This window comes from Molothrus aeneus, chromosome 1 (genome assembly GCF_037042795.1).
Source record: "Molothrus aeneus isolate 106 chromosome 1, BPBGC_Maene_1.0, whole genome shotgun sequence".
In the NCBI taxonomy this organism is placed as follows: Eukaryota; Metazoa; Chordata; class Aves; order Passeriformes; family Icteridae; genus Molothrus; species Molothrus aeneus.
In genome coordinates this window covers 27,688,920-27,714,495 of record NC_089646.1, presented here as the reverse complement: position 1 = coordinate 27,714,495, position 25,576 = coordinate 27,688,920, and the positions used below count along the sequence as shown (strand labels likewise).

Genomic DNA, 25,576 nt, shown 5'->3' with positions numbered 1-25,576 from the left:
ATCAAGTTAAAAGACTAGGAGATTTTCAGCTAAAGGCCTATCATGTTTCAGTTCTTGTTTACTTTGGTTATGTGCATGAAGGCATTTTCCAAAGTTGATCCAAATTCACTGCAAAAATAATTACTTAAACTATATTAAATGTGTCTGTAAATCCTCTTATTTGAAGTTAAAGTGTTCCTAATTTTATTTGTCAAGAATTTTCTCTTTCTGAGTAAGATAGCCATACAAAATATTAACTAATTTAACAGTTTAACTAATCTCCTTCAAAGTCCCAGTTTAATTAATTTGAATTAATTCTTCAGTAACCCTGTTTAGGTCAGGCTTTTTCACAGATACTGACTTTAGCAGTTCATTTACAGCCTATTTCATGCTGTTGAATATTCAGTGCTATCAGAAGTAGTGAAGAATCAAAGAAATATCATCTGTAAGAAGAGTTTTCCATTAATCTTTGATGCATATAATACAAAATATGCACTGAGTACCTTACAGGGTGTGTCAGAGATAAAAAGGCTGTGTTACTTTTTAAACCATAGTTAGTGTTATGTGTGCCTTTGTGTGCATAGTGAAGGAACTTGCCTCTTCTGTCTATCTATTGGGGTTTTTTTCAATTTTTTTTTTAACTGAGACCTTCGCTGGTAGCCAAGTGATTGCTGTATGCTTGGGGGAGCTGATATTGTGGCTGCCATCACCCCCACCACTTAGAAATAGAGAGAGAATTGGAAAAACCTTTTCCAATACTTTCTGAGCAAACTCAGGTTTTCAACCTGAATAAATCTAGCAAAATATAGTGAAAATTTAGAAAGAGCATAAAGGAATATGAGGTGGAATTTCAAAGTGGCTACCACAAATCTTAAGATGGCAAAAAGAGAACAGTTAGTTTTCATTTTTCTCACTCTCATTGAGTAAAGAAATCAAGCCCAAATAAGTTTCCCCTTTCATGGAAAAAAAGTGCATAGTGTTACGTTGGTTTTGATTTTGGTTTCTTGGGGTTTTCTTCCTCAGTTTTCTGTATATTTCTATTTTAGCATAGTTATGGGATATTATTTTTTTATACTGCTATTTGATCTGGCCAAATGTCACTGCATTTTAAATAAAAATATATTATTTGGGTTAAGAAGTGCTATTTCTTTCCCTGGTTTTATTTGTGTCTGGCAAATTTAGACTCTGTCTACATGACTGTAATCCTGATAGATGACTCTAATATAAATGAAGGTACATATGTTCTGTCATTACCAGACATGAAAATGGGATTACTGGAAACATTAATATTGTATCTGAAGGTGTTAGTTCATTATGTTTAACCATTATTTTTAAGTTACTGCCAAAGAATATGCAAAGATGTTTTCCATCTGAAGCAATTATAGCAGGAAATATCCATCTTAAATATATGTTCTTAATTTTTGTGTCAGAGTTTTCCCTTTATTATTACCATTATTTCAAGGTATGGGGTGTTATTTTGGTTTTGGTTTTTCCTGTGACTGTTTTGTACATGGTGCAGGATGTATTAATGTATTATTTACCTGATGTATTAAGGAATACTGACCTGGATTTTTTTTATCAGCGACTCACTTTTCTTGAAATTTGTGTGGCTGAAAATTTGGATGAATTTAAGGACAGAGAAGAAACCTTGTAACCAGCGCTGTCTTACCTCTGGAGCAGAATGGCTTTCACACTGTTCAGCTCTCCTATAAACCACTTGCAGAGTGTTACCTGCTTCTGCCTTTTGTCTACACAGTCGGTGGTATGCTGTGTTGTGGGAAAGGCTAGCAAACACATGCTATCCTGTAAGCTGTAACTGAGCTCATTTACTGTTTGGTTACAGAGAAGGAGCTGAAGTGTTCAGGTACTATTTTTCAAATTATATTTCTGCATGAATGTGGGAGTTCCTGAAGCCAGTGTCATCCCACTCATCAGAATTATTTTTCCCATAAGGTGAATAAAGAAGAAATTTGCATATAGCCATTAACAAGAAGTTATTGCTTGTAAAATGTGGTGTTTCATCTCATTAAGGAATAGAAAATAATAAAAAGATCATCATTTTTTCCTTGAGTGTGTTAACATGCTGTTATCTTTGATTGTAAAAACACTGGATATGGTGGGTTTCTAAGCTCCAGCTATTTTAATTTTGTTTACTATTACTTCTTGTCATTGATAGTCATTTGTCATTGCAAATGTTTGCTTTAAAAAAGTCAAAATCATATTTTAAAATTTATTGTTTTATTTTAAAAGGTATATATATCTTCCAGTATTTACATAGGCAAAGGACAGCAGCCAGTGGCCTTTTTATAAGTCTCTGGTTTATCTGTGCAGAAAGGGTAAAAATGTAAAGATGATAATACCTATGCTTGTACTCTCAATTTTCTTGTTTAAAAAAAAAAAAAAAGAAATAGAAACATACATGTTTATGAGATTCGCAATGGGTTTTTTGAGTAAGTGGCAGAAGTATCATGTTTACCATTTTTCTTTCAGTGAGGAATAGAGTGCATGATACTACACTGAAAGCAAAACCACAGTAAATTTGCACACACAAACCATCAAATCAAAGAGTTTACAATCCTGCAATGTTTACATATCATTAAACAATTGGACCAACTTTCTGTCATTTTTGCATAATGAACAGATGTGAGTAACCAGTGTATTTGTCTTCATTGAAATCAGTGCTGTTTCTACTTAGGCTTCTTAGAAGAAAATTACTTCAAGAATATTAACCATCAACTAATTAAGATGTACTTAATTAAATGCAAATGCTACTTAGCAAGAGTGATTGAGAGAAAGGCATGTGATTAGGGAATTAGCAACTGATTTAACACTTGGAGCTACCAGCTAGGCACCTAAGCATTAGACAGGAATATAAAAGCTTCACTTGATAATAATAATAATACAAGGGAAAGATAAACAATCTTTTCACATTTAGTTAGTTGAAAAACTTAGCAGTCAACATAGTAGGATCTATTGAGGTCATAATCTGTAGTTTATGTTACAGTTTGATAATTAGAGAGGTTAAAAATTGTTCCAAATGTTGAAAATTTATCAATATTTTTTGACAGCTGTTTCAAGAACTGTAATGGAAAATAACTGCTAAGGTAATAGACTTGTTGCTATTTTGAAAGACACTGCCATTTTACTGACATTAAAGGGATTTTTTTGAGCAGATATGAATAAATACCATCAACATGATATGAAGGATAGTGGGATTAGTAAAACTTTTAAAGTTTCCTATTGTCTATCAAAATATGTGCTATTTGCTAGTATTGAACTGACTGAAGGGCAAAACTTGTTCTGTCAGTCAGATACTGCTGCACCTGCTGGTTTTTTTTCTTCCAAATACTCTTAAGATTGTTGAGCTAAACAAGATGGTAAATGATGAATTTCATGTAAATATCATCGTTTCTCCTTTCTATTTGATTAGGTTTTCAGAAATTAACTTCTAAATTCTCCCTCCAGAAAAATCTGGGTCAGCTTTTTGAAGCTGTGTATACATTTTAATTAGAGACATGTGCTCTAAGACAGTGTTCCTCAGAGAATTCCTCCTGTATAAGGAAAAACAAACAACAAAACAGAATTGCCAGAAAAAAAAAGAAAAAAAAAATCAGTCCTGGGTCCTTTTCCATACATTTTAAAAGGAAAACATTGCACTACTTCTGGAGCTTCTAGGTTTGGAAGGAAAACAAAATTTGCTGTCACCATTCATGCTAGGCATGCATGATTTTTCATGTTGTGGTGAAGTTTGGTAAGCAATTAATGGTTTGAAAGAAACACAGAATTATTAGAAATTAAAACAATAATTTCAGTTTATCCTGGTGAATGATTACTGTCTGCTCATTTGCAGATATAAGGTGTCCTGGCATGTGAAGATGTATGAGGTTTTGATAAGTTAGATAGCTTTTCTGTAATGTGAAGAATTTCCATTTTGCATTAGACTCATCATCCAATGAATTGACCAGGTTATTACTAAAGAAAATCTAGTATAGAATTTCACATTTGGATAAATTTGTACATTTTCCTACTTAATGATATAAAATTTTTAAAAATTGTCTTTAAAGTCATTACAGTTAAACTCATTAACACTGCTTCTCTACTCTTACAGTGTAGTCATAGCATTCCTGTAACTTTGGGACAGGTGGATTATGGACTGATGACTTTTTAGTAGAGAAGGATATGGTTTACTAACTGTGGCTGTGGTAAAAGTTAGCTCCAAGTGAAAACAAGACTGAGTGCAGAGAACAGATCTGGTTTTAGTAAGTTTTGAATATATATAGGCATATTTTGTTCTTGGTGGACAGAGTCCACACAGGATTTCTGGCTTCTCAGCCAGTCTGACACATTTTGAGGTTGACAAGGGGGTCAGTGCAGGGACAGGTATAGGCCCTCATGTGAAAGGCTTGCATATGGGAAACTGCACAGGAGTTCAAGATAAAGAACATTCTCAGCTATTTCAGCCTTTACAACTTATACTAGAGGCAGTTCAATACTTTCCTGTTGATTATTTTTCTGCACAGGAAAGGAAGGAAACAGTCAGTGGCAAACATCACAGCTCACAGATTTTGCTATTGTATGAAGTAATACTGCATTTTTCTCTTGCAGCCTCCATGCTTAGAGGCTTTACTGAAGGCAGTTAAATAATGACAAGGCCTCCTTCACCCACAATCACATTAAATGTTGAGCTCTGGGTTGCTTTTCCAAATATTGCAGCTGCCCAGCAGTTTTCCAATGGATGACACATCATGTACAAGATACTGATAACAGAGACTTTTTTCCTTCAAGTTGAAGATATAATACTAAATTTGAACCTATTGAAACAAGCAATGAGTAATATGAAGGCTGCAGTTCAGTTTTAGCATTTGGGCTCAGTTACTGTCATTACTTCTTTTATGAACTTTGAAATACAACTGTAAAATTCGTTTTACCAATGTTTGATATTCCTGTCCTTCACTGATTACACTGGCATGTTAAAAATAATGTTAGCTACTAAAGTTCAAAACACTCTTTTGATTCAATTTCACTTATTTTTATTTTATTGTCAAAATTTACTTAGTTTGTATCAGGCTTTAGGTGACTCTTTCAGAAACAATAGCTGCTTTCCTTGTTTAGAACTGAGACCAGGCTCATTGACTTATTACACAGGGCTCCAGCAGCAACTTTATATTATGCTGATTTTTTTTAAGTTGTTCTCTATGCCTCATTGAATCTTGCAGTGATTTTATTGTTCATTTTAAGGCTTAAAAAACATTTTTCTCTCTGTTAAGCCCTTGCCTTCCCATTTACTACAGGTCAGAATTTGACAGCAATTTTTTACTGTGCACTGAAGCATGCACCATGTTAAAAGATGGTGCACAATAAGCAAGAGGGTTTCTTTACCATGTCTCTCTAGTGATTCCAGCTCTAGGAATGCTTCCCATTGGAACTTAAAGCATTTTACAAGAAACTTAAATATCAGATACATTTTACAGATGAGTAGACAAAAACACAAAGGGCTGACATGATTCAACTGCATTAACCACACAATGTGGTCTAGCTCAACCTTTAGCATCCAGACTAAATTTTCACATACAATACTTGCTTTGTGAATGTAATAAAACAAGAATGGTGATATAAATACTGATATTTATTAATTAATCAGTTTCTCCTGAGTGCTATTCACAAGCTACCTCTCTGATCTGTAAAAATTTGCCTAATCTGTAGTTTGGGATTTTTTTTTTTTTTGTTGGCTTGGCGTTTTTTGGTTGTTTTTGTTTGTTTGTCTTAAAACAACTAAATAGTTTTGTAGTTCAGTAGTGGCTCTCACGTGGGCATATATATCAGTAAGTCTTTGAGCCAAGAAGTTGGCTGAAAGGAGGTCTTAATGTAGTGACTTGCTTTGCTGATTGTTCAGATGGATCCAGCATAATTATTTGATAAAGAGATAGGTATTCAAAAGACTATCCCGTCAGCACTCTTCACTGTTGTAAATCTGTTAAAAAAAATATCCCAGAAAAAGTTTAAACAACTTTTGACATTTTAAATTTTTGGAAAAAAAAAAACTTTTTTGCCTCCTGCCATTTTTATGTGCTGTCATTTCCTTAAATGCTATTTAGAGATTTTAGTCCAAATTGTGTGTCTCTTGCCTAAGAGAGAAATATAATTCAACAACATAGGCATTGTTTGCAAATATGGAATATTGCTAGATTCCATTGCTGGATTTTAATGAACAAGTCAACTGATAAGTGGTGAAGATTTCTCTTGACAGAAATGTCATATTCTGTTTTCATGTCTGTGCTTTTTACTTTTTGTCATTCTGTTTAGAGTATAAGTAACGCAGGGCAGACGCCTTTCAGTAATTTTTTTTTTGGAGTTCTGTCTTCAATACTTATGCAACATAAATTTATACCCATAATGTTAAAATAAAATCATAGAATCATTGAATGGTTTGGGTTAGAAGGGACCTTAAAGGTCATCTATTTCCAACCACCTTCCACTAAAAGAAGTTGTTCACAGCTCCCTCTAACCTGGGATGGAGCATCCATCATGTCTACAGACAACTTATACAGTGCCTCTCCTCCTTTGCAGTAAAAAATGTTTTCTTTAATATTCTCTCTTTTAGTTTAAAGCTTTTCCCCCTTGTCCTATCATTACATCCGTTTTCAAAAATCCCTTTTTCATCTTTTTGTCAGCCTTTTTCAGGCACTAGAAGGCTGCTGTAATGTCTCATTGGATTCTCTTCTCCAGGCTGAACAATTTTCTCAGCCATTCCCCATGGGAGACATATTCCAGCCCTCTGCTCACCTTCATGGCCCTTCTCTGGACTTGCTTCAACACTCAATGGCAAACATTTTCAAATGGGACTTTTTCTAAGTAGTCTTTACACTGGCATTGTTCCCAACCTGTTCCCAGGTTGAGTGGTTCCTGGTGGTTGACTACACTACACCCTTTAAAGAGGAAGGCAAAAAAGGTCAAGTTGTTCATAAAATCATTAGTGAAATGTCAGAAACAATTTAGTACAAATAAAATATTTCCCTGAAGATAAGAAGTACCCATTATAAAACATTTCTTCCAACTACATTTCTATGCTATTGAATTAATCAGATAAGAATTGGACACATGACAAAAATGAAATGCCAATATGTAAGATATCTCTAGAATGTTTTCTCTGTAAAAGCAAAGAAAAAATAGGGCTTTTGATTTTGGGAGAGAGTGAAGGCTTGGTTTCATTTGAGATATAAACTCAGACTGAAACTAAGTCACAAAGAATCTTCACTGTGGCACCAAATTAGGCTTGAGTTTAAATAAAAAAAAATAAAGCCAATAAGTGATAAATAAGTTCAGTATAGTGTTGTTTGTTTATACTGTGACACACTATTGTAATAGTAGCATTTCTTGCAAAGTGTGCACGTGCCCTAGCAGTTTACCTTATTGAGTCTTATCTAGCAATGGAACAATTTGAGAGTAGGTTTCACCTCTTTTCTAGCTTTTTCTTCCAGTCTGAAAAAGAACCTTAGTCCTCTCCTCTATCTCTTGTCCTTGAGCCCAAACAAATGCCCTTCTGATGAAGCAGAAAGGAATCCCTCCTGCACTGGTGTCAGCGTGTGATGACCTGCAATATAACAGAGGGAACAGTTGATGCAAAGACTGAGTCCAGTGAGGGAAGCAGAGCTTGGCATGGGAGAACCATGAAGCCTTTGGCAGGGCTCAAATTTGTATTTTAATATGGGAAAATATAGCTGTTGAGGCTGACTTGATCTCAAAGGTCTTTATAATTCAGATGACTACGACTACTTTACACTATTTTAAAAACATGAGCTGCAGGATTTTCCTGGGTTTTCAGAAGCCGGGTAGATTGATGTTTGTACTTCTGTTGTGCCTAAATGTTCTGTATGACTAAAATATTTGGCACTGTTCAAAAGGATCTAATATTGAATGGATGGCCTTCATCTTTAACTCTTTCACAAAGAATTTGGTTAACACTTCTGGGTTTCATGATCTGATTTAGTACTAAAACACCTCCTGGTTTCAGGAACTCAGTTTAAGAGATTCTTATTTAAAAGACTGTAAACTCTGAATGACAAAAAACATAGTTTATGTAATTTCTGTTTTGATTAGTATTTGAATAAACTCATTATTATATGTCTATTGAGCAATAAAGTCTAATTTGAGACTCAGTAAAGCGGAGCTTTTACATCTCTGGCTTCATTTATAATGTGCTCAGGTCTTACTGAATTAGCTTTCCGAATCCATTGTGGTAGTTACTAACAGTAACTGATGCCTTTATGATTCAATTAGAGGGTATTTGATCAATATATCTAACAAATATTTTGTTGCATTGAAGACTTACATTCATTTGCAATTATTGATAAGACATTATTTTGTTGACACTGGCTATTAAAACAAAGGGGTTGACATGATGGGTCTTAGAAAGTGCATAATGAAGACAACTTGTGTTTTGTCCTGTCAGGATCATGTAAAATTCAAGAGTGCCTCAATAGATGAATCATAACAGAAGGTTTTATACCCGAGTACAACAAAGATCATATAGCACAAAATGCATTGAGATGCTTTGAAGTGTTATCCTTTTTAGAAAATAATTTTAAAAAAAAGTTTTATGTTTACAAATGAGCTGGCTCTTTCATGCCTTAATTGTATGTGGTTATCAAGGCCTCAGAAGTCCAGTGTGCTCTTAGATGCAACATTTTCAGTTCCTCATAGCAGGCATTATGTTCTGCTAACAAGGCTGGAATTCTAAAAACTGGACCTGAATCTTTCTCTCTTTCATTTTTTCCATCATTTGCTCCAACATGAAGATTTATCATGATACTTACTGATATCAGAATATGTGTTCATTCATTCTTTCCCCCTTAATAAATATTCACTTATTTGATCAAGAAATCATGTCACCTCACAAAACTATCCATATTGTGATTAAGGTGCTGTTTGCACAGATCTCAGACACAGTGGTCCCACGATTATCTGATTGAAAAACAAATGCAACCCTGCTACTTAAATACTAGCTAATATTTCATTAAGCAATTCACACCAGCCTGGATCTTGTTATTATAATGAAATGTTTACCTACAGAATACAAATGCATAGATCTTGTTATACCTCCATGACACAAAGTGTGATGTGTTGCTGATTTGCTAACAAATGAAGATCTTTCTAACCAAACAACACTCTGACTGTAATTTACTGCATGTTTTGATGGATAGCTGCAATTCAGAGGATTGATTGTGGATTATAAACTGGCAAAGTTAGGATGTTTTTCCCCCTTTTCCCACAAATCTGGATGAAAACTGGGTCATTTCTATACATGTATCTCTATGTACACAGTTTTCCATAGGGTTGTTATATACTCTGTTACATTTGGATTTTGTGTGGGATCAAGTATGTATTACAAAACAAAAACCTAAAGACCACCAGGCTGGCATTCCCTTAATGAGACTATCGAATCAGCTTAGGTTTAAGTATGCTCTTCTAGAATCGAGGCAGAGGAGACAAGCAATAAAAAAATCTATTTACCTTGTTTATACACAAGAACAGAATCTAATTTATTTGTGCGCCCATCTGGACTAGATTGCTCATTTTAAGTTAATTTAGCAAATGATAGACTGCTACGGCCTTTTTTTTTTTTTTCCCCCCAGGAGAAGAGGTTGACAGGCAGCTGTGCAGAGATGCCATCTACCCGATCCCGGTGGTGTGCGAAGCGCCGTGCCCCAAGGACTGCGTGCTCAGCACGTGGTCTGCCTGGTCCTCCTGCTCGCACACCTGCTCCGGAAAAACCACAGAAGGGAAGCAGCTGCGCGCCCGCTCCGTCCTGGCCTACGCTGGGGAAGGTAAGGGCTCGCCCTCTCCTCTTGGATTGCCAATCCTCCACTGCCTCTGTAATGTCAAAGTAATTTCTTGCTCAACAGAAACAAATTGTTAGGTGACATTGCGGGGTTTTAAATACAGCAAAATTGTTTAAATGGTTATCCTACATTTACTCCTGGTACCTAAAGCTGTTTTAAATGGGATTTATTTTCTCATTTCAGTTATGATATTTTTTTAGTGTGCCTAATGTTACTGTTTCTATTTCAGATATACGATTTCTTTTTTTCATTAACATTAAACAAGACAAACTTTTCATCCGATACAGATTAACAATGCTAATTTATGTCCAATTTGGAAAGATATAAGTATCCTGAATGCTGAAAAGATGAGAATTTTAATGCTTCAAATGTTGTCCAATTTGGAAGGATATAAGTATCCTGAATGCTGAAAAGATGAGGATTTTAATGGTTCAAATGTTAGCAAAAGGGTTTTCTAGTTTCTTTTCTCTTATTGGTAACTTATGTTATCCCACTAACATTGTTATTCATAGCAAAACTTTGCGTTTTGCCCTGCAAGTCTTCACTCTTGAGTGGTTTCCATTTGTTCAAGTGATCCTTGTGCAGTGTCTGCAGCATATGCAAAGAGAAGATGTAGCTGGAATATAAAGGAGAAGAGATAACAGGTTTTAGATACAGGTTCATGGCTATTCTTTGATGATTTTCCATGGTTCCTACAGCTCTTTTTGTTTTGATTTTAAGTACTTGGAGGGGTGGGTGGGTTTAGAGGAAATGTATTCTGTATATAACATGGTTCAAAAATGGCCACGTCAAGTGTGCCAATGCCTCATGCAACACCAGGAGCCAGGAGACATAGCCACCAAAGAGTTCTTGGAAGATGTTTACTCACATTTATTACTGACAGAAAAGTTAAATGCCTCAATGTAAAAGGATTACGTGCATGTGTTAGTTCTTCTTTTAAACTATTGACCGTTTTATTACTTTATCTTAAGATCAAATTTAGCTGAGAAATGAAAACTGCAAGGTATGGAAGCAATGAAATGGAGTAGCTATATACTTTGCTGTTTCAAGACACAACTAACATTGCTAAAAGTGTACTCTGTATTTGGCAGAATTTGGGTGATTGTAAAAAAAAAACATAGAGCACTTTCAGCCTTTTCTCTGAAAGGAATCTTTGCTAGAAAGGTAAGTGGCAATCAGAACTGTACTCTATTTTAGTAGGTTATGCAAATAATAAATTACTTAGATGCATCTAATGTAACAAAGTAGAAACACTTTTAAAATTATAAAAGAAAAGGTTTGCGGTTTCCCTTTTTTTATACAATGTGTCAGACTCATTTTGGGGGAAACACAAAGCCATATGATTCAAATAAACATATATTCATGTGCTTCTTGCTTGTCCATGTAGGTCAAGACAATAGATTTTCTATATACTTTTGTAAGTTTCCTAGAGATAGAAATTTAAATCCTGACAAGCATGCCATAGAAGTCAAAATCTAAATTACTGAAAAAATTATTCCACTTTCTTATGCTTAGTCTTAAAAGCTCCTGATTCAGACTTTGATACTTAATACAACCTAGGTTAATTTACAAGGCTGCAGATGCAGCAAAGCTGTTCAGCATTATCTGGATTTTGGATATGTGAATTTTATTAATATTTGTTGTGCAGTGATCAGAATCTGCACAGTGATCACAAAGACTGACAGATCTCAAAGCACAGAGGCTGCAGTGAAGAAATCCCTAAAATAAGGCTGAGAAAGGTAACTGATTACCTGGGTGCTGTAGTGCTTCAGCTTTGCTCAAACCCTGCCTTCTTTCCCACTGTTTCAGATGAAGTTATTCTGTGCTCTTTTTAAGGATGCAAGCTGCTAGGTCTGCCCAGCTTACCCAGGAGTGCACTCACATCTCATCAGATCTCTTCAATATAGTGCTCCTTTGCACTCCATACAAACTCAGAGAATGAAAGTATATACATAAATGAAAGAACCTTCCAAGGTTTAGGGTATTTTTACAATTTTAGCTGGAAAGTACTTTTCACCGTTTCTTGTATTGTATTAAAACATTTATCAGTTTAACTTTTTTTTATGCTTCAGTGGAATGAGAGTTATTTTCATCTTTCTCCTCATACTCCTGTTATGCCTCTTAGTCATTTGTTACGTGACAAATAATTGAATGAATTTTCACCTCCAGAATCCCATGACTGAGATCAGCTGTGTTCCCAAAACATAAAATGCTGGGTGCTGGGAGGTCATTTCTTGTTCTAGGAGCACAGAATATATTCATGTGTTTGAATATCTGTATTCCACTGATATAAAAGGAAGCTTCACATTGAGCATTTTTTGGAAAACATGCAGTTCTCAGTTCCATTGAGAACTTAGAAAAAATGCCCAGAACTGTAGATGGAAGCTCTACAAGCATCATATAAAACTAAAAATTCCAAGACTCATAAATGCAAGACCAATAATTCCATCTACACTTTTCAGAACTCAAAGCTGAGTTCTGAAAACAGCTATCAGTTCTGTTCAGGTGAACAGTCACGTAAGTTTTCTTTTGGATTTCTGCACCTTTTCTTGAGCTGTTGGTAAGAGAGACAGACCAGGCTAGGTAAGCTATTCCATAGAAATTTTTGTATCCTGTTGCCTTGAGTTTTTTACTCAAAACACAATAGGACAAATATATTGTGAATAAATATATACTATTCCTATTATGTATCAGGACTGGCTATTAATTAAAGAAAAAATATGCAAGACTGTTGCAAATCCATGAATAAGGCTAAATTTGTATTCTAAAATGACATAAGGAATCCAGGTGTGAGTCCTTGATCACACACATCCTCCTGCTAGTCATTCAGTGCACAAGCCTAGAAACATCAAAGCATTGCAGGCATTGCATACACAATGAATACTGCAATCCTCATTCATTTGGGTACTTAAAAATGAACAACCCCTGAAATTTTTGAGGCTCTATAGATACATAGGAAATAGGTTTTTTATCTGGCTCTCAGATGGCTTTTTATCAAGTATTGTCTGTGATTGTTCAGTTTCTCTCCTCTTGGAAATGAAAAATACCATATTCTACCACTTTTCTTGTTAATATTGGCATATAACTATCTGTAATAGAGCTATGTCATTTCACACCTAAGAAAATTTTTTTCCTCTTAGTACCAATCTATCTCTGCTGCTGAATTGGTTTGAAGAAATCATCAAGTTTAGCTGACTGACCACTAGGAAACAACCACAGTCTAATCAATTTTTTATATGATTTAGAATCGGAATAATTCAGTCGTATTATAATAATTCCTCGGTGTGAAGAGTAGATTCACAGAAAAACTATAAGCTCTATGTAAAATGCAACAAATACAAGCCAAATGTAAATTACAACAGTGACAAAGTTTTCTAATGAGCTCTGGGATACCAACTGCCCCTCCAACACCACACTGATTTCTGCTTGAGCCAGGAGCTGACCTCAGTTGTACATCCTCTCATCATCATTTTCTCATTCCAAACAAGACCTTTCCATGTGCTCAAACCACGTGCTGCAGAGCCTCAAGCACAGTGTGGTCATGCACATCTGGGATGGGCTTATTTACTTGCATTCAGTGGAAAGAAAGGAGTCTCTTCACAAGATAAAGACTTACTGTGCTATGTGAGATGACTCCATGTGAAAATGAGTGTCACAATAACAATTTTTTGATATTTTTTTCTGAAATCATTGTCCTCAGCTCCAAGGTTTGAAAGGCAAAGTGATTTATAAATTTGCCTGTCTGTGAGACTGCCTATAGTGTTAGCTCATTTGTGTCACTGTCAAATATATCTTCATGGTACAGTAAGAAACTCAGAAAAGTCACTGTCTCAAAATAAAAAATGACAGCAAAGGACATAGCAATGTTGCCTGATACATCCTATAGTTGTTCTGCATAAATCCAGTAAGGTACTGTATACAGCTCAGCCTATCTCTTGAATGCAGGGTGTGTCTACTTTTGGTGTATACTCTGTTTAATATTTCTCTTCTTTGTTTTACTCCCTGCTTACAATACATCTTATATAATGAGTAGTGTGCACTAAGACTGTTTCACATTACTATTGGACCTGAGACTCAAAAGTACTGAATTATCTTAGTCTTTCAGTAAGTAATAAATATGTAGATTGATTCTGTTTTGATTATACACTGCCATAGACTGGAAAATTGGTGCAATACAGAATAACAGTAATGTTGTAGGTACATCCTAAGTTTTATCAGTAAAACCAATTTTGGAAAAGTAAAGATTTAACACCCCAAACCAAAACCAAAAAACCAAAAATGCAAAAGAGGAAAATAATGCAAAGAGGAAAATAAGACAACTTAAAAGCTTAATTTATTAAAATGAGAGAGAAGGGAAATTTTTTTTATTATTATTTTCTTAGGGCAGGGATGCATATGCGCAGCAGTGCTTTGCTATGGGTGTTACATGCTCATAGATCAGCAAAGTGCAATGCCAGAAGGACTATTTGGCATGACCATGTAGCACAGAGCACTAAACATCACAGTTAGATAGTATAGAATATCAGCTGTCCATCTCATTAGATATTCTGTTTGACAGGGACCAACAGCTCTTCTCGTCTATCTGCAAGACTGATTTATTGAATATTTAAGAAATAACTGGATCAAAGGAGTTTCTTATCAATACTTTTCAGATTATTGTTTATATACTTTATTCCTCTTAAATTCCAATACAATTTGACTTCATAGTTGCAAACAAGAAGTTATGCTTAGGGGTTTTTAATGTATTTATTCTTCCTACATTTATTGAGTTTGTTTTTAATTTTTGTTTTTTTTCCTGGCTTGAAATAACAGTGCTTGGTAATTAAATCTGAAAGCACAGAATTGAGTATTTATTTCAGCAGCAAATTGCTCATTCACAAAAGAATAAATTTTGGAGAACATGAGGTTTTTCATGAAACAGGAATAAAAAACCCCACTTAGTTTTGGAACTGTGAGACCTGAATTTTCAGGCAAGACTTACTAAGTGACCTGACACCTGTGTGAGAAAGGTGAGCCAGGGCAGGGTATGTTACTGTTCTTCTTTTGCACAGGAGCCCATCAGCTCAGATTGCTGACTGTAGTGAGGGTCAGGGGTTCATACTCTATCCTGGAAAAGTCTTGAGGACAGAGCTCAAATTTACCATTAGCCCACTCTGCATCCTGACCTGTTGTGTATTTCGGACAGGTCTGCTTGGTTTGTGAAACTGATACATACCAGGGGAGGAAGCATCAATGTTTGTAGAGCAGGAACAGTCTTGGTTCTGACTGTGTCTGTCTTCAGGAAGTGCAGCTGCCTTGAGAAGTGACTACCTCCTGCCTACAGCAAAGAAATGAGTAACACCCATTTCACTCACTGGAAAACAAGAGGCACTTCAGTCACATCTGTTTTCTCAAACTTTAAGATTATTCCAGCTGTTTTGAAATGCAGTTATAAAACTATATGCCTTTGCAAAAATGAATTATATCAAAGTGATTAATTAAAATGATTCTAAATGCTTTAAAAAAATGTTTAACGTTTTGAAAGTTCAAAGTTATTGAATCAATGTCACCAAAAAAAATTTTTAAATCCAATCATTGAATATCCTAGAGCAAGGTGTCTTACCCCTTTAGCAGCTCCAAACCAGGCAGAAAAGCAATCTAAGTGTATGACAATTCTGTCAGCTATTTTATGAGCAATATGCAAGTCCTGCAAAGCTAGTTTTTCCCTTCCAAGCCTACTTTGCTTAAAAATCCAAACCCAAAACTAAATGCTTCAGCCCCAATTGGTTTTTGTATCCTTGAAATTATTATTTTTAGTACTGCCAAGAAGTTATTTACTGTCATCTGATCATTTATTATTAAAGGATGTGTTTATTATTGTTTGTCACTTTTTCCTATATTCTGATGAATTCAAATGTCTATTCAATTTTTTTTTTCTGTGATACTCATTAACTTTTACATTCCTGTAAAACCTGTCCTCTACTGGGGATATGCTCATAAAGTTGTTACCCTTACACAGATGTTGTAAAGGGCATCTCTAACTGCCACTTTTCCAACCCCTTCTGCATTTTCTGTACCTAGTTAAATTGGAGGAAGCGCAAGAGAATGCTGTTTTCCTGGACAGAATGGCGCATTGATTTTTATTTTAGTAGTATTATTTCCACATTTTGTTCAGTCTTTGCATGTTTTTTAACTCCTGGTTTAATCTGAACAGAACTGGATTACCACTGATCTGCAGACATTCATGCCCCAATGTTTTTCATTTACAAGTCCCTGTCAATCTCTTTTTTTCCCCTGAATATATATTCTTCCATAGCTGCTGAAACTGAACCTAAGTTGTTACTCTATTCTCAAATGTCTTAAGAACTGGTGCCTGTGGCATTCAATATTTTAAACATATTTTCAATATTTTAAATCTATTTTAAATCTATCTTTTAAATATATTTTAAGCAATTCTGATAGACTTGAGTTGCATCCATTTTGTACCAAAAAAATTCAAGTTATTCTTTAATTAAATTCATGTATTTGTAGGTTTTTCTAATCCCGCTTTGCAAAATTTAATATTAGCTAGTCTATGGCATGAGATTTCAACTGATATGATGTTTCCTGTTGCTTATTTGAATCAATATTTTTAGGAAAAAGCCAGAAATTAAAAATATTCCTAGAGAAATAAATTGAGAATCATGATTTTATCTTGTGTTTTCATTAGAATGAGCCTTTTCTCATGTTTGCTACAGATCTAGACCATGCAGAGCAGCTTGGGGTATAAAGTATTTTTATATTGGCAACTTGACTTTCTTGAATTGGAGTATTTGAAGCATCCATTGTTTCTTTGGTTACATATACTTTTTTTGTTTAATTTTAATGATGGGTGCTTAAAACCCCCTCCCTCCCACATATCTGTAGAGCAGAAAGTCAACCTGAAGTTCAGTGCTGGGGTATAAATATACTCTACAACATGCATTTGGTGGGAGCATCTATTTTAGAGAAAAGTCATATAGATTATCAGCCTTAACTAAAAAAAGCTCCTCTTTCAATTGTGTCTCTTACTTTTCTTGTCTTTTAGGAGAGGCTAAAATGTTGCTTAGATTTTTTGCTGCCTTTCCATCAGTTGGAGATAGGAGTCCCATTGTTCCTTTCGGCCAGAATCTCAAACCTAGGTTCTAGTAACACCAGATATTTAGCGGGCATGATGTCTGCTTGTGTGAGACCATGTGATGAGAGAAGGGAATAACAATTCGTGCAATATAAGGTCTACTCAGTGCAAATTTCAAATCACCCAGTGCAAAACCACAACTAAAGAAACTACTTAGTGCAATACAACACCTGCTCACAGGGCTGGACATGGAATAGCCTATGATCAGCTCTGGTGGGAAAGACCTCTTCATTTCTCCTGGAGGACTGGGAGGCCAAAGTAGGTTTGAAGTGCTTGAATATAATGAACTGAACATACTATCAAAGAGACCAAACACAACAAAGATAGCATCATCTGAGCTTTTCTTCACAATCATTGACACTTGATTGCATTTTAATCTTAACCTGCACAGGCTTTGTTATCTTAATCTGGACCTGGAATTTGCCAGCTGTGCCATCCTCTTTGGATTACATAATATGGATAAACATCCACTGGGAGCTAGGACAAGAGCTCCAAAGATCTTTTCAATTCATCTGTGAATTAGACATAAACAGTGGTCTTTGCACATGTATAATTAGAATAATTGACCATTTCTTCTGTCTACAGCCTTCACACATCGTTATGTGTTCTCTTGCAGCCTTTTCTAGAGAATCTAGAAATAAAGGGCTGTAGATCACTTCAAGCACATTAGTATTATAGAAGTTATGATTATTTTGTTATCCTTTTGGTACAGACTTACATACTGTCCATGAACAGTCTGTTCTGTGTGGCTTGTTGACCAAAATTTGTCAAAGTCAATATTGGGCATATGAAGAGGAGGAAAAGGGAACAGCAGTTCTTTCATGTAATCAAACTGATAATATATAACTAATAAAACTTCAAAGTGGGTTTGTGGTAAGTGGTTTTTTTTAATAAAAATTGTATCTCCTTCCAGTGAAGGATCTTTTTCCCTCTTTCATTGTTCCAGGAGGAGTACAGTGCCCGAACAGCAGTGCCCTCCAGGAGACGCGCAGCTGTAACGAGCACTCCTGCACTGTGTACCACTGGCAGACTGGCCCGTGGGGACAGTGCATAGAGGACACGTCTGTCTCTGCTTTCAACTCCTCTGCCAGCTGGAATGGGGAGGCCACCTGTTCCGTGGGGATGCAGACAAGAAAGGTCATCTGTGTCAGAGTCAACGTGGGACAAGTAGGCCCAAAAAAGTAAAGATCTTTAAAAGTGTCTTCATGCTGTAATAATGTTTGGATTTTACTGCTTTATATTTTTATCACCAAACACTGCTTGCAAAGGCAAAAATACCCTCTTCTGTGTGTTCTCATGAGGGGACATTTCATCTTCTAAAAATACAAGACTGGCACAAGAGGAAGACTAGACAATACCTTTCTCAGTATGGATTTTAATGAATGGTATTTACGATGGTGATTCTGCTGGGAGCTAAATAAATCCAGTTGGCTCCTTACCGCCATCAGCTTGAATCACAATAAAATTCTTGGAGTATGTGTGGGAAATGCAGAGCAGCACCATTTCCAAGATCCTTGTGTTGCTTTCAAACAAGCAACACGCTGTATTGATTAGTGCAGTTCCATTCAAAAATAGTGATATGAATCTAAATACACTAAAGCCTGTCGCAGAACCAGACCAAGGAGCTGCAGCACAGTGAAAAATGGCATGACATTAATTTGAAGCATCAGTTTGAAGATTAGTTTGAAAAAATTTGGGGTTTTTTTTCCCCACTTATGTGTTTTTTTAAAGTTATTTCCTTGGCCCAGTGATTTGGGTTTACAGTTTAATGTGTTACCAGGGTTAAATACAGATTAGCTGCTAGTAAAATGCATTTGATAATATCTTTGTAGGGATTTGCAGTCTGTAAATATATCCCACTCAGAACAGATTCAAAACTCTAAGAACTGGTAGCAGAGGTCATTTAGAAAGTTCATGAAGCAGCTATTTTCACACAAAATGTTTGCTTGATGCCTGACATTTGCTGTTTTATTCAGCTGTCGATTTAAGCCTAATTTACTTTAAATGGAAATGTGGGGAGTAATGTCTGCACATTCAGTAATCTAAATTGTTGTGTATCTGTATTAAGTTGCTGTTCTATTTAGTCATGATAGAATTATCTTTTGTTTGGTATATTTACAGAAAAAAACCCCACAAACCTCTAATGATTTATCATCCTTTTAAAATCTACTGTAGATGCCTCTACCTTTGATTTGATGTTAAATTCTGGGAGGAGGACTGTTTTATTCTTTCATAAATGAATCATGTGAAGTGAAAAAAGGTCCTGGTTGTTCCTTCAAATTGTCACATCAAAATCCCTGAATCATTTTTAAAGACCCAGACATTTAACATGAAAATGTAAATAGGAACCTTGTTTTAAACTCCCCTTAATAAAAAGGATTACTGTGGTATGATACAATCAATATTATTGGCCTTATCTGCCTCACAAGTTACAGACTCCAGCATGTATCTTTTCTGTTTAATTTGACCTTGAGTAAGGACTGCAAAAAAATCAATACTTTGCTTTAAGCCATATATAGTAAATACAAACAATATAAAGCATAGAAAGGGTGTTCTAATTGAACTAATTGCCTTGCCTAAGTATCTGAAGAGCAATTGTAGTGTTTAGCACTCCTGAAAGATGAAGCTCTCCATAAAATGGTGAATGTGTGTATTTCAGACTGTTTTGTATGCTTATAATTTCTCCTGTTTTTAAAGGGAAAAGCCAATGCAAGAAAAGCCATTAGCAAGCCAACGTTCAATGCTTTTCAGAAACATTTTTTTAATTTTAATCTTAAAGAAAATTTCTGACAACATTGTCAATATATGTGATTGGAAGCAGAGGTTTTATTTAAGTGTATCTGATCATAAACACACATCATATCTAAACACACCCTTGCATATAGAATCTAATTTTATGAATCACATAGAACTGAGGCACAAGTTGACTAAAAATTGTAGAGAGAACTTACAGAGGGGCAATGGAGATTTGTGTTGCTATTGCTGTGTTATTTCATGTTTTTTCACATTGGTGGGAGGGGAAAAAAAAGAAGGGGTGGAGATCCCATTTTAAGAGGGCACCAAGGAATTGGAGCTCATTCATGGTAATTGATCACATACTGAGAACAACATGTGAATTGACAGGAAAATGCAGAGACGTCTGATGGAAAGCATGCACAAGCAAGTATTATTGTTGAAGAGTATGTTCCTGTAAAACTGCAAATCAGCTTTTGTCCTCCTCACATTGCACAGGCATAGCTCTCTGCTGACCATGGAGACTAGATTTTCCTGATATTTTACCATTAGACTTGCCTCTCTCACCTCTCTGATCCCAGTTGCCCTGGACTGAAAAGAGGAAAAGCTAATCATAGTAATGTTTTTCTATAATGATACATAAGCTCGCAAACATGGATGTTATGTTTTTCTTACATCTTTACATATTCTTCAGACAGTCCACAATCTGTATGTTTTTGGAGCAATAGAAATTTTGAAATTATTTCAAATATTTTCAGTACTTCTGAGAGAGTTATTGTATCATTCTGAAACAAGCATTGTGGCATAGAGAGTTGTTTTTCCTTGATGAAAAAAGACAGAATCCCCACAGAATGGGGAAAATGACCTGGGTAATGAGTCCCATATGTGGTAGTCCAATAATCCTTTTTATATGCTGATCAAGACTCTCCCTAAAACAAGTAAGGTTTTCTGCCTTTACTGACAGTCTTTCTCACTCTCATTGATCTGGCAGTTTTAAATCCTTTTCTGGTTTCTCTCATAATCACAGCCAGCTTATGCCTATTTGTTCCTGGGTTGGCAGTGTTATTTACTTTAAATATGCCTCCTTCCAGAGTTTATATTTATGATAAAGTGATGAGAGCTGAAAATGTATTTTACTAGGCTAAATAATGGGATGGCTTTTCTTCATAATTATGTGAAAGCTTGAAAATTACCCTGAAAATACAAAGTCTAGTGTGGTGAGTGAGGGATGATGATTATTTAAATCCTGAGATGCAGCATACACTAGATTTGGCTTGCTTTCGCCACATGTATTTAATTGCTACTAGTTTTTATAGCTGTGCTCCATCATGGTGAATTTGGGACGACAAGCACTGTCCTCATGTGCCTACAAACATTGAGTACCTCACACAATTCACTACTTCATTGCAGTGTGATTGTTTATTTGATAATGCTTCTTTGTAATTTTTTTGTTAGATGCCCTGAAAGTCTCCGACCTGAAACTGTGAGACCTTGTCTGCTTCCCTGTAGGAAGGACTGCATTGTGACTCCATTCAGTGACTGGACACCATGTCCTTCTTCTTGTCAAGAAGGTAATTTTATCCATTGCATGTTAATAAATTTTAAGAATGTAAAAGATGGGGAGTCAATTACTTGCAATCACTTTTGGCAGAATGCTTATACACATCTCTTTCTGACGGAGGACATGTAATATCTGGTATAGCTTCTGCAGGGAGGACATAGATTTTTTGCTGAAAAAAACAATTTCTATCCATTTTCTATATGCATCTGTTTGGATTTTTTTCCCACATTTTGCCTAATGTCACAAACTCCCAATTGCATCTTACACAGATAAAGAGATAACTAGTTACAGGGTAGACACATAGCTCTTATCACCTGCTTATCATCTTAATATCAATACTTACACAGTGTTAGCATTTTAATTGTCAGATTATGAGATGGGGTTTGGAAATACCTAAGTTTATGCTGTTTGCCCATCAGAAAAAAACCCAAGTCTTTATATACAAGGAGATGGGTATAGCTAAGGTATAGATAAGGTAGCTAAGTAGATATGCAGTTGTACATAATTTTGTCTGGCTGCTTCTATTCCAAGGAAAATTGAAGGAGAGTTAATAAAAATCAACAGACTTTACATTGATGTGAGTATTCTGATTTAAACATAAAATCCAATACCATTTTAATACACTTGGCAAAGCTCTTTAAAATGGTGCAGGTCTCCCCTGAATTTTTATTACAATGAAATCACACATGAAGGTAGCGTGATGCTAGTATTAGTTTTTTTTTTTCTCTTCTTAAGCTTAACATGAGGCACTTTTCCAATGTGTACTATTACAGACAGACTCTGTAATACTCCCTGTTCCACAGGGTGCTAATCCCTGTGTGGGACATGGTGATTACTCACAGCTACTCTCAGAATGTAAAAGATATTGTTACATCAAACATCCAGACTTGGGCTGTCATGGCCAATTCTTTATGCTTGGTAAAGGACACAAGCATAAAGGCATTTTTGCAGTAATTCCTATCAGTGTTCAATGCATTCTAACAAATGAAAAAAAAGGGGTTAGGAAGACTAAATTCAGACTAAAAAGAGTGGGGAATTGAATCTATGAAATAGACATTCATTATTATATATGTGTTATTTTACAGCAGTATTAATTGTTCTTTCTGAAATATTTTTGTTGGAGGAGATCATACTGGGCAAAAATGCCATCCTTTTCTGTTCCCATTTCTGTGGGTTTTAAGAAAGTTCTTGATGCAATGAACATATCTTGCTGAATATTCACCGCAAACTATTTTGCAAGCTTCTATAAAACAGTATGTTTGTGAACTATGAGTGTTTTGTCTATTCAGTGAGTCCATACTACAAGAACAATTTTTATTTCATGGGGTTTACCCATTTGTGCCAGCAAGAAGGTCAGTGGCTTTGCTGGGCTGCATGTCTGTCTTGCCCCTTGTGCGAGCTCCTGGCATCTCCTGGAGCTGTTTGACTGGGGAGTGAAGGGTTTCCTCTGTGCTGAAGAGTGGCCAGGTGGTGGAGAGCCACCGCCGGGATTCTCCTACTGCTCACTCCTAATTACATTTGCTTGGCCGTGGTCCAGCACGCTTCTGTGATCAGACAAGCTGCAGCTGCTGTAATAACCCACCCAAAGCTGATATCAGCCCAGTCAGCCAAATTTCTGCTCTACTGCTCTCTGTGAAAAAAATAAAAACCCTCCAAGATTTTTACCTAACATAGGCATTGCTGTGGAACTAATACAGATCTGTAGCTTTTCTCTTAATTTTCTGCCTGAAGAACCGATACCTGAAGATGACTGAAATCAAAATTCCTACAGGAACTATTTACTGTTTAGCATTAATAATGGATGACCATAATAATTAAAAACTGCAAACTGTAAAGGAATTCTAGAGTGGAATTTCTGTTTCTAGTTTTACATTTAAATGTTTAGAGCGAGCTTACACCTTCAAACTGTAAAGTGTAGCAGCAAACTAAGCAGGCTTTGTTTTTGTTCTCTTGAACTGTTCATTTGTTCAGTATTGCTGGTATTGTTTTCTGTTTAGTTCTGCTTTCTGGCTTTGAGATGAAATTAAAGTGTTTTTTCTATTAGGCTTAATTTTTCTGCTTATGGGTAAAATAGCATGTCAATATTATGGCAATTGGTTCCAAAACCTTGTTTTCACCCTAATTACTTTCAACCTTAAGTAGCAGCAGTAGAAACCAGCTATTCTACCCTTTGCAGGGGGTGTCACAGTCAGGAAGCAGTCCCGTCACCGAGTCATCATCCAGCTCCCTGCCAATGGTGGTCGGGAGTGCCCAGATTCTTTGTTTGAGGAAAGGGAATGTGAAGCTTCTCCTGTCTGTCATAGTTACAGGTATGTGAGGCAATCAACCATGATTTTTAAACTTGTACTACCTTTAAAGCTTGCTGAATTCCATTACTTAGCAGTAGTTGTTTTTCTACCATGCACTATTTAGAAAAGTAGGGTACACATCTGAATCAAGGTTTCACAACAGATATATAGACTCAGTTGGGCCCACAGGGAATCAGTGGTACATTTTGTTCCTGCTCCTTGGAAAGAACATTGCAAGAACTAAGAATTACTTTCCAGAATAAATTTTTCATAGAAACTGTTTTGACATTCTAAACATGTAAAGCAGATCTTTCTAAAATATCCAAAGTGCTGAACTTCAAGCTTATATGTTAAGGAGAGCTGATTCCTGGTGCCACACTGTTCAACCTACCATAGCCTTCATTTTTCTATCCCTCTAAGCCCTGAGACAGTCCAGAGCTGAAGATATCCCCCATATGCCCTGTGTCCTCTGCATTGCCCTGATCTTCATCACAGAATGTTGAGGACTATTCCAGAAGGTGGAACAATTTTTGCTTAAGAACAGGTTTGGGTAGTTCTGTAATATCTATCTGAGTGTGTGGGAAGGTCTAGACATACAACAAGAACTTGTTGATGGAGACAAAGTTTAGAAAATTCTGATGCCATTAGTTAGATTTACTTAACAAAATAATAAAAAATATTTTTTAAAATGAATAATAACTCCCATCAAGCTACTATCTGTTGCAGAGGTACAAGTAGAATTTAAGCTTAGCTTAATGAAAAGAAATTGAGATTAAAGTAATGTGTTGTTTTCATCATCTCATAAGAATTATAATTGCAAATTCATTAGGAGATCAAACTCTATGCAACTAAAAGATATGAAAAGATTGAAAAGAGCATTGGGGAGCTACAAAAATCAGTACTCTAAACACCAGAGAAATAGACCTCAAGAACTTTTTATAGTCAAAATGAGAGTTGGAGTTTTGTCTTTTAAAATGCTGGCTGCTCCTCATCTCTTTAGTATCTTCAGTATCTGAGCTAATGATAATGTGCTGAGCATGAGAAAGAAGAGTTGCTAGAGAGTAGTAGATGGGGTCATTTATATTTCATGACATGAACTAATACTAAACACATGTTCCATATATTTCCTTTAGCATCTTTCTGACCTGCACACATGCTGCGACAGATGGACTCACACACTCAGCTGGCTTGTGCCTTAGTTAGTTGCTGTCCCATAGAGGCAGGTTGCAATGAAACTCGAGGTGCAAAACCATTGAGATAGTTTAAAACATGCAAACTGCTGATGGGTGGAGCTGTGGATTATTTTAGAGTTGTGACAACAGACTTGGCTGGATTTGTTATATTTAAGGGCTGGAGTATTCTGCAGCACTACCAGGGAACTTTGTAAAAGTTTCATAGCAGTTTATATTAACGATAGAATAATTTAAGCAGTGCAATATTGCATTTGTTATTGATGGTTTTTTGCAAGTTCTTTATGTTTGTGTTTTATTTTTGATATGGTGGACCCATATTGTGTTGGCTTTCTTAGCTGGCTCCACATTTGCAAGGTGTTGCCACTCAGCAACCCAAGATCCCAGGAATTTCCTGAGGCACCCTTGCAATCGAGCAAGCCCACTGTCCCAATTCTTTCCTGCAGCTACCTTTCCTTTCTGTTTCTTATTTCTCCTTTTTTTCTTTCTACCTTTTCCTTCTTTCTTCCATGTGTTCTTTTAGGCCCCATCCTAAAAGAAGAAAAAAAATTTAAGAGAATAGGGATAAGTTTATGGTACTGTTACTGGTTCTTTTGTGAATTGCCTGTGACCAGTTAGTAAAAATAAGCAACAGCTTATGGTGGTTTATAACTATCTAGCTGCCTGAGGTTTGATGGCTACAAGGTTTAGATGGATTTCTTCCCCTCTCATTTCAGGTGGAAGACACACAAATGGCGCAGGTGCCAGCTGGTACCATGGTACGTGCGCCAAGACAGTCCAGGAGCGCAGGAGACTTGTGGACCTGGGCTACAAGCAAGAGGTTAGACCCTTTGTTTCTGTCATTTTTTTCT

The 25,576-nt window shown here is 35.9% G+C and overlaps 1 protein-coding gene across 1 annotated transcript in view; it reads left to right on the top strand.

Moving 5' to 3' along the window:
- THSD7A (thrombospondin type 1 domain containing 7A) overlaps positions 1–25,576 on the top strand; it is a 188,871-nt gene that overhangs the window by 108,688 nt on the left and 54,607 nt on the right. Inside the window, exons 8-12 of the mRNA XM_066553941.1 lie at positions 9,612–9,803; positions 17,900–18,134; positions 21,142–21,257; positions 23,424–23,556; positions 25,442–25,545. Of these exons, the coding sequence (XP_066410038.1) occupies positions 9,612–9,803; positions 17,900–18,134; positions 21,142–21,257; positions 23,424–23,556; positions 25,442–25,545 (780 nt within the window). The remainder of the gene's footprint in view (positions 1–9,611; positions 9,804–17,899; positions 18,135–21,141; positions 21,258–23,423; positions 23,557–25,441; positions 25,546–25,576) is intronic.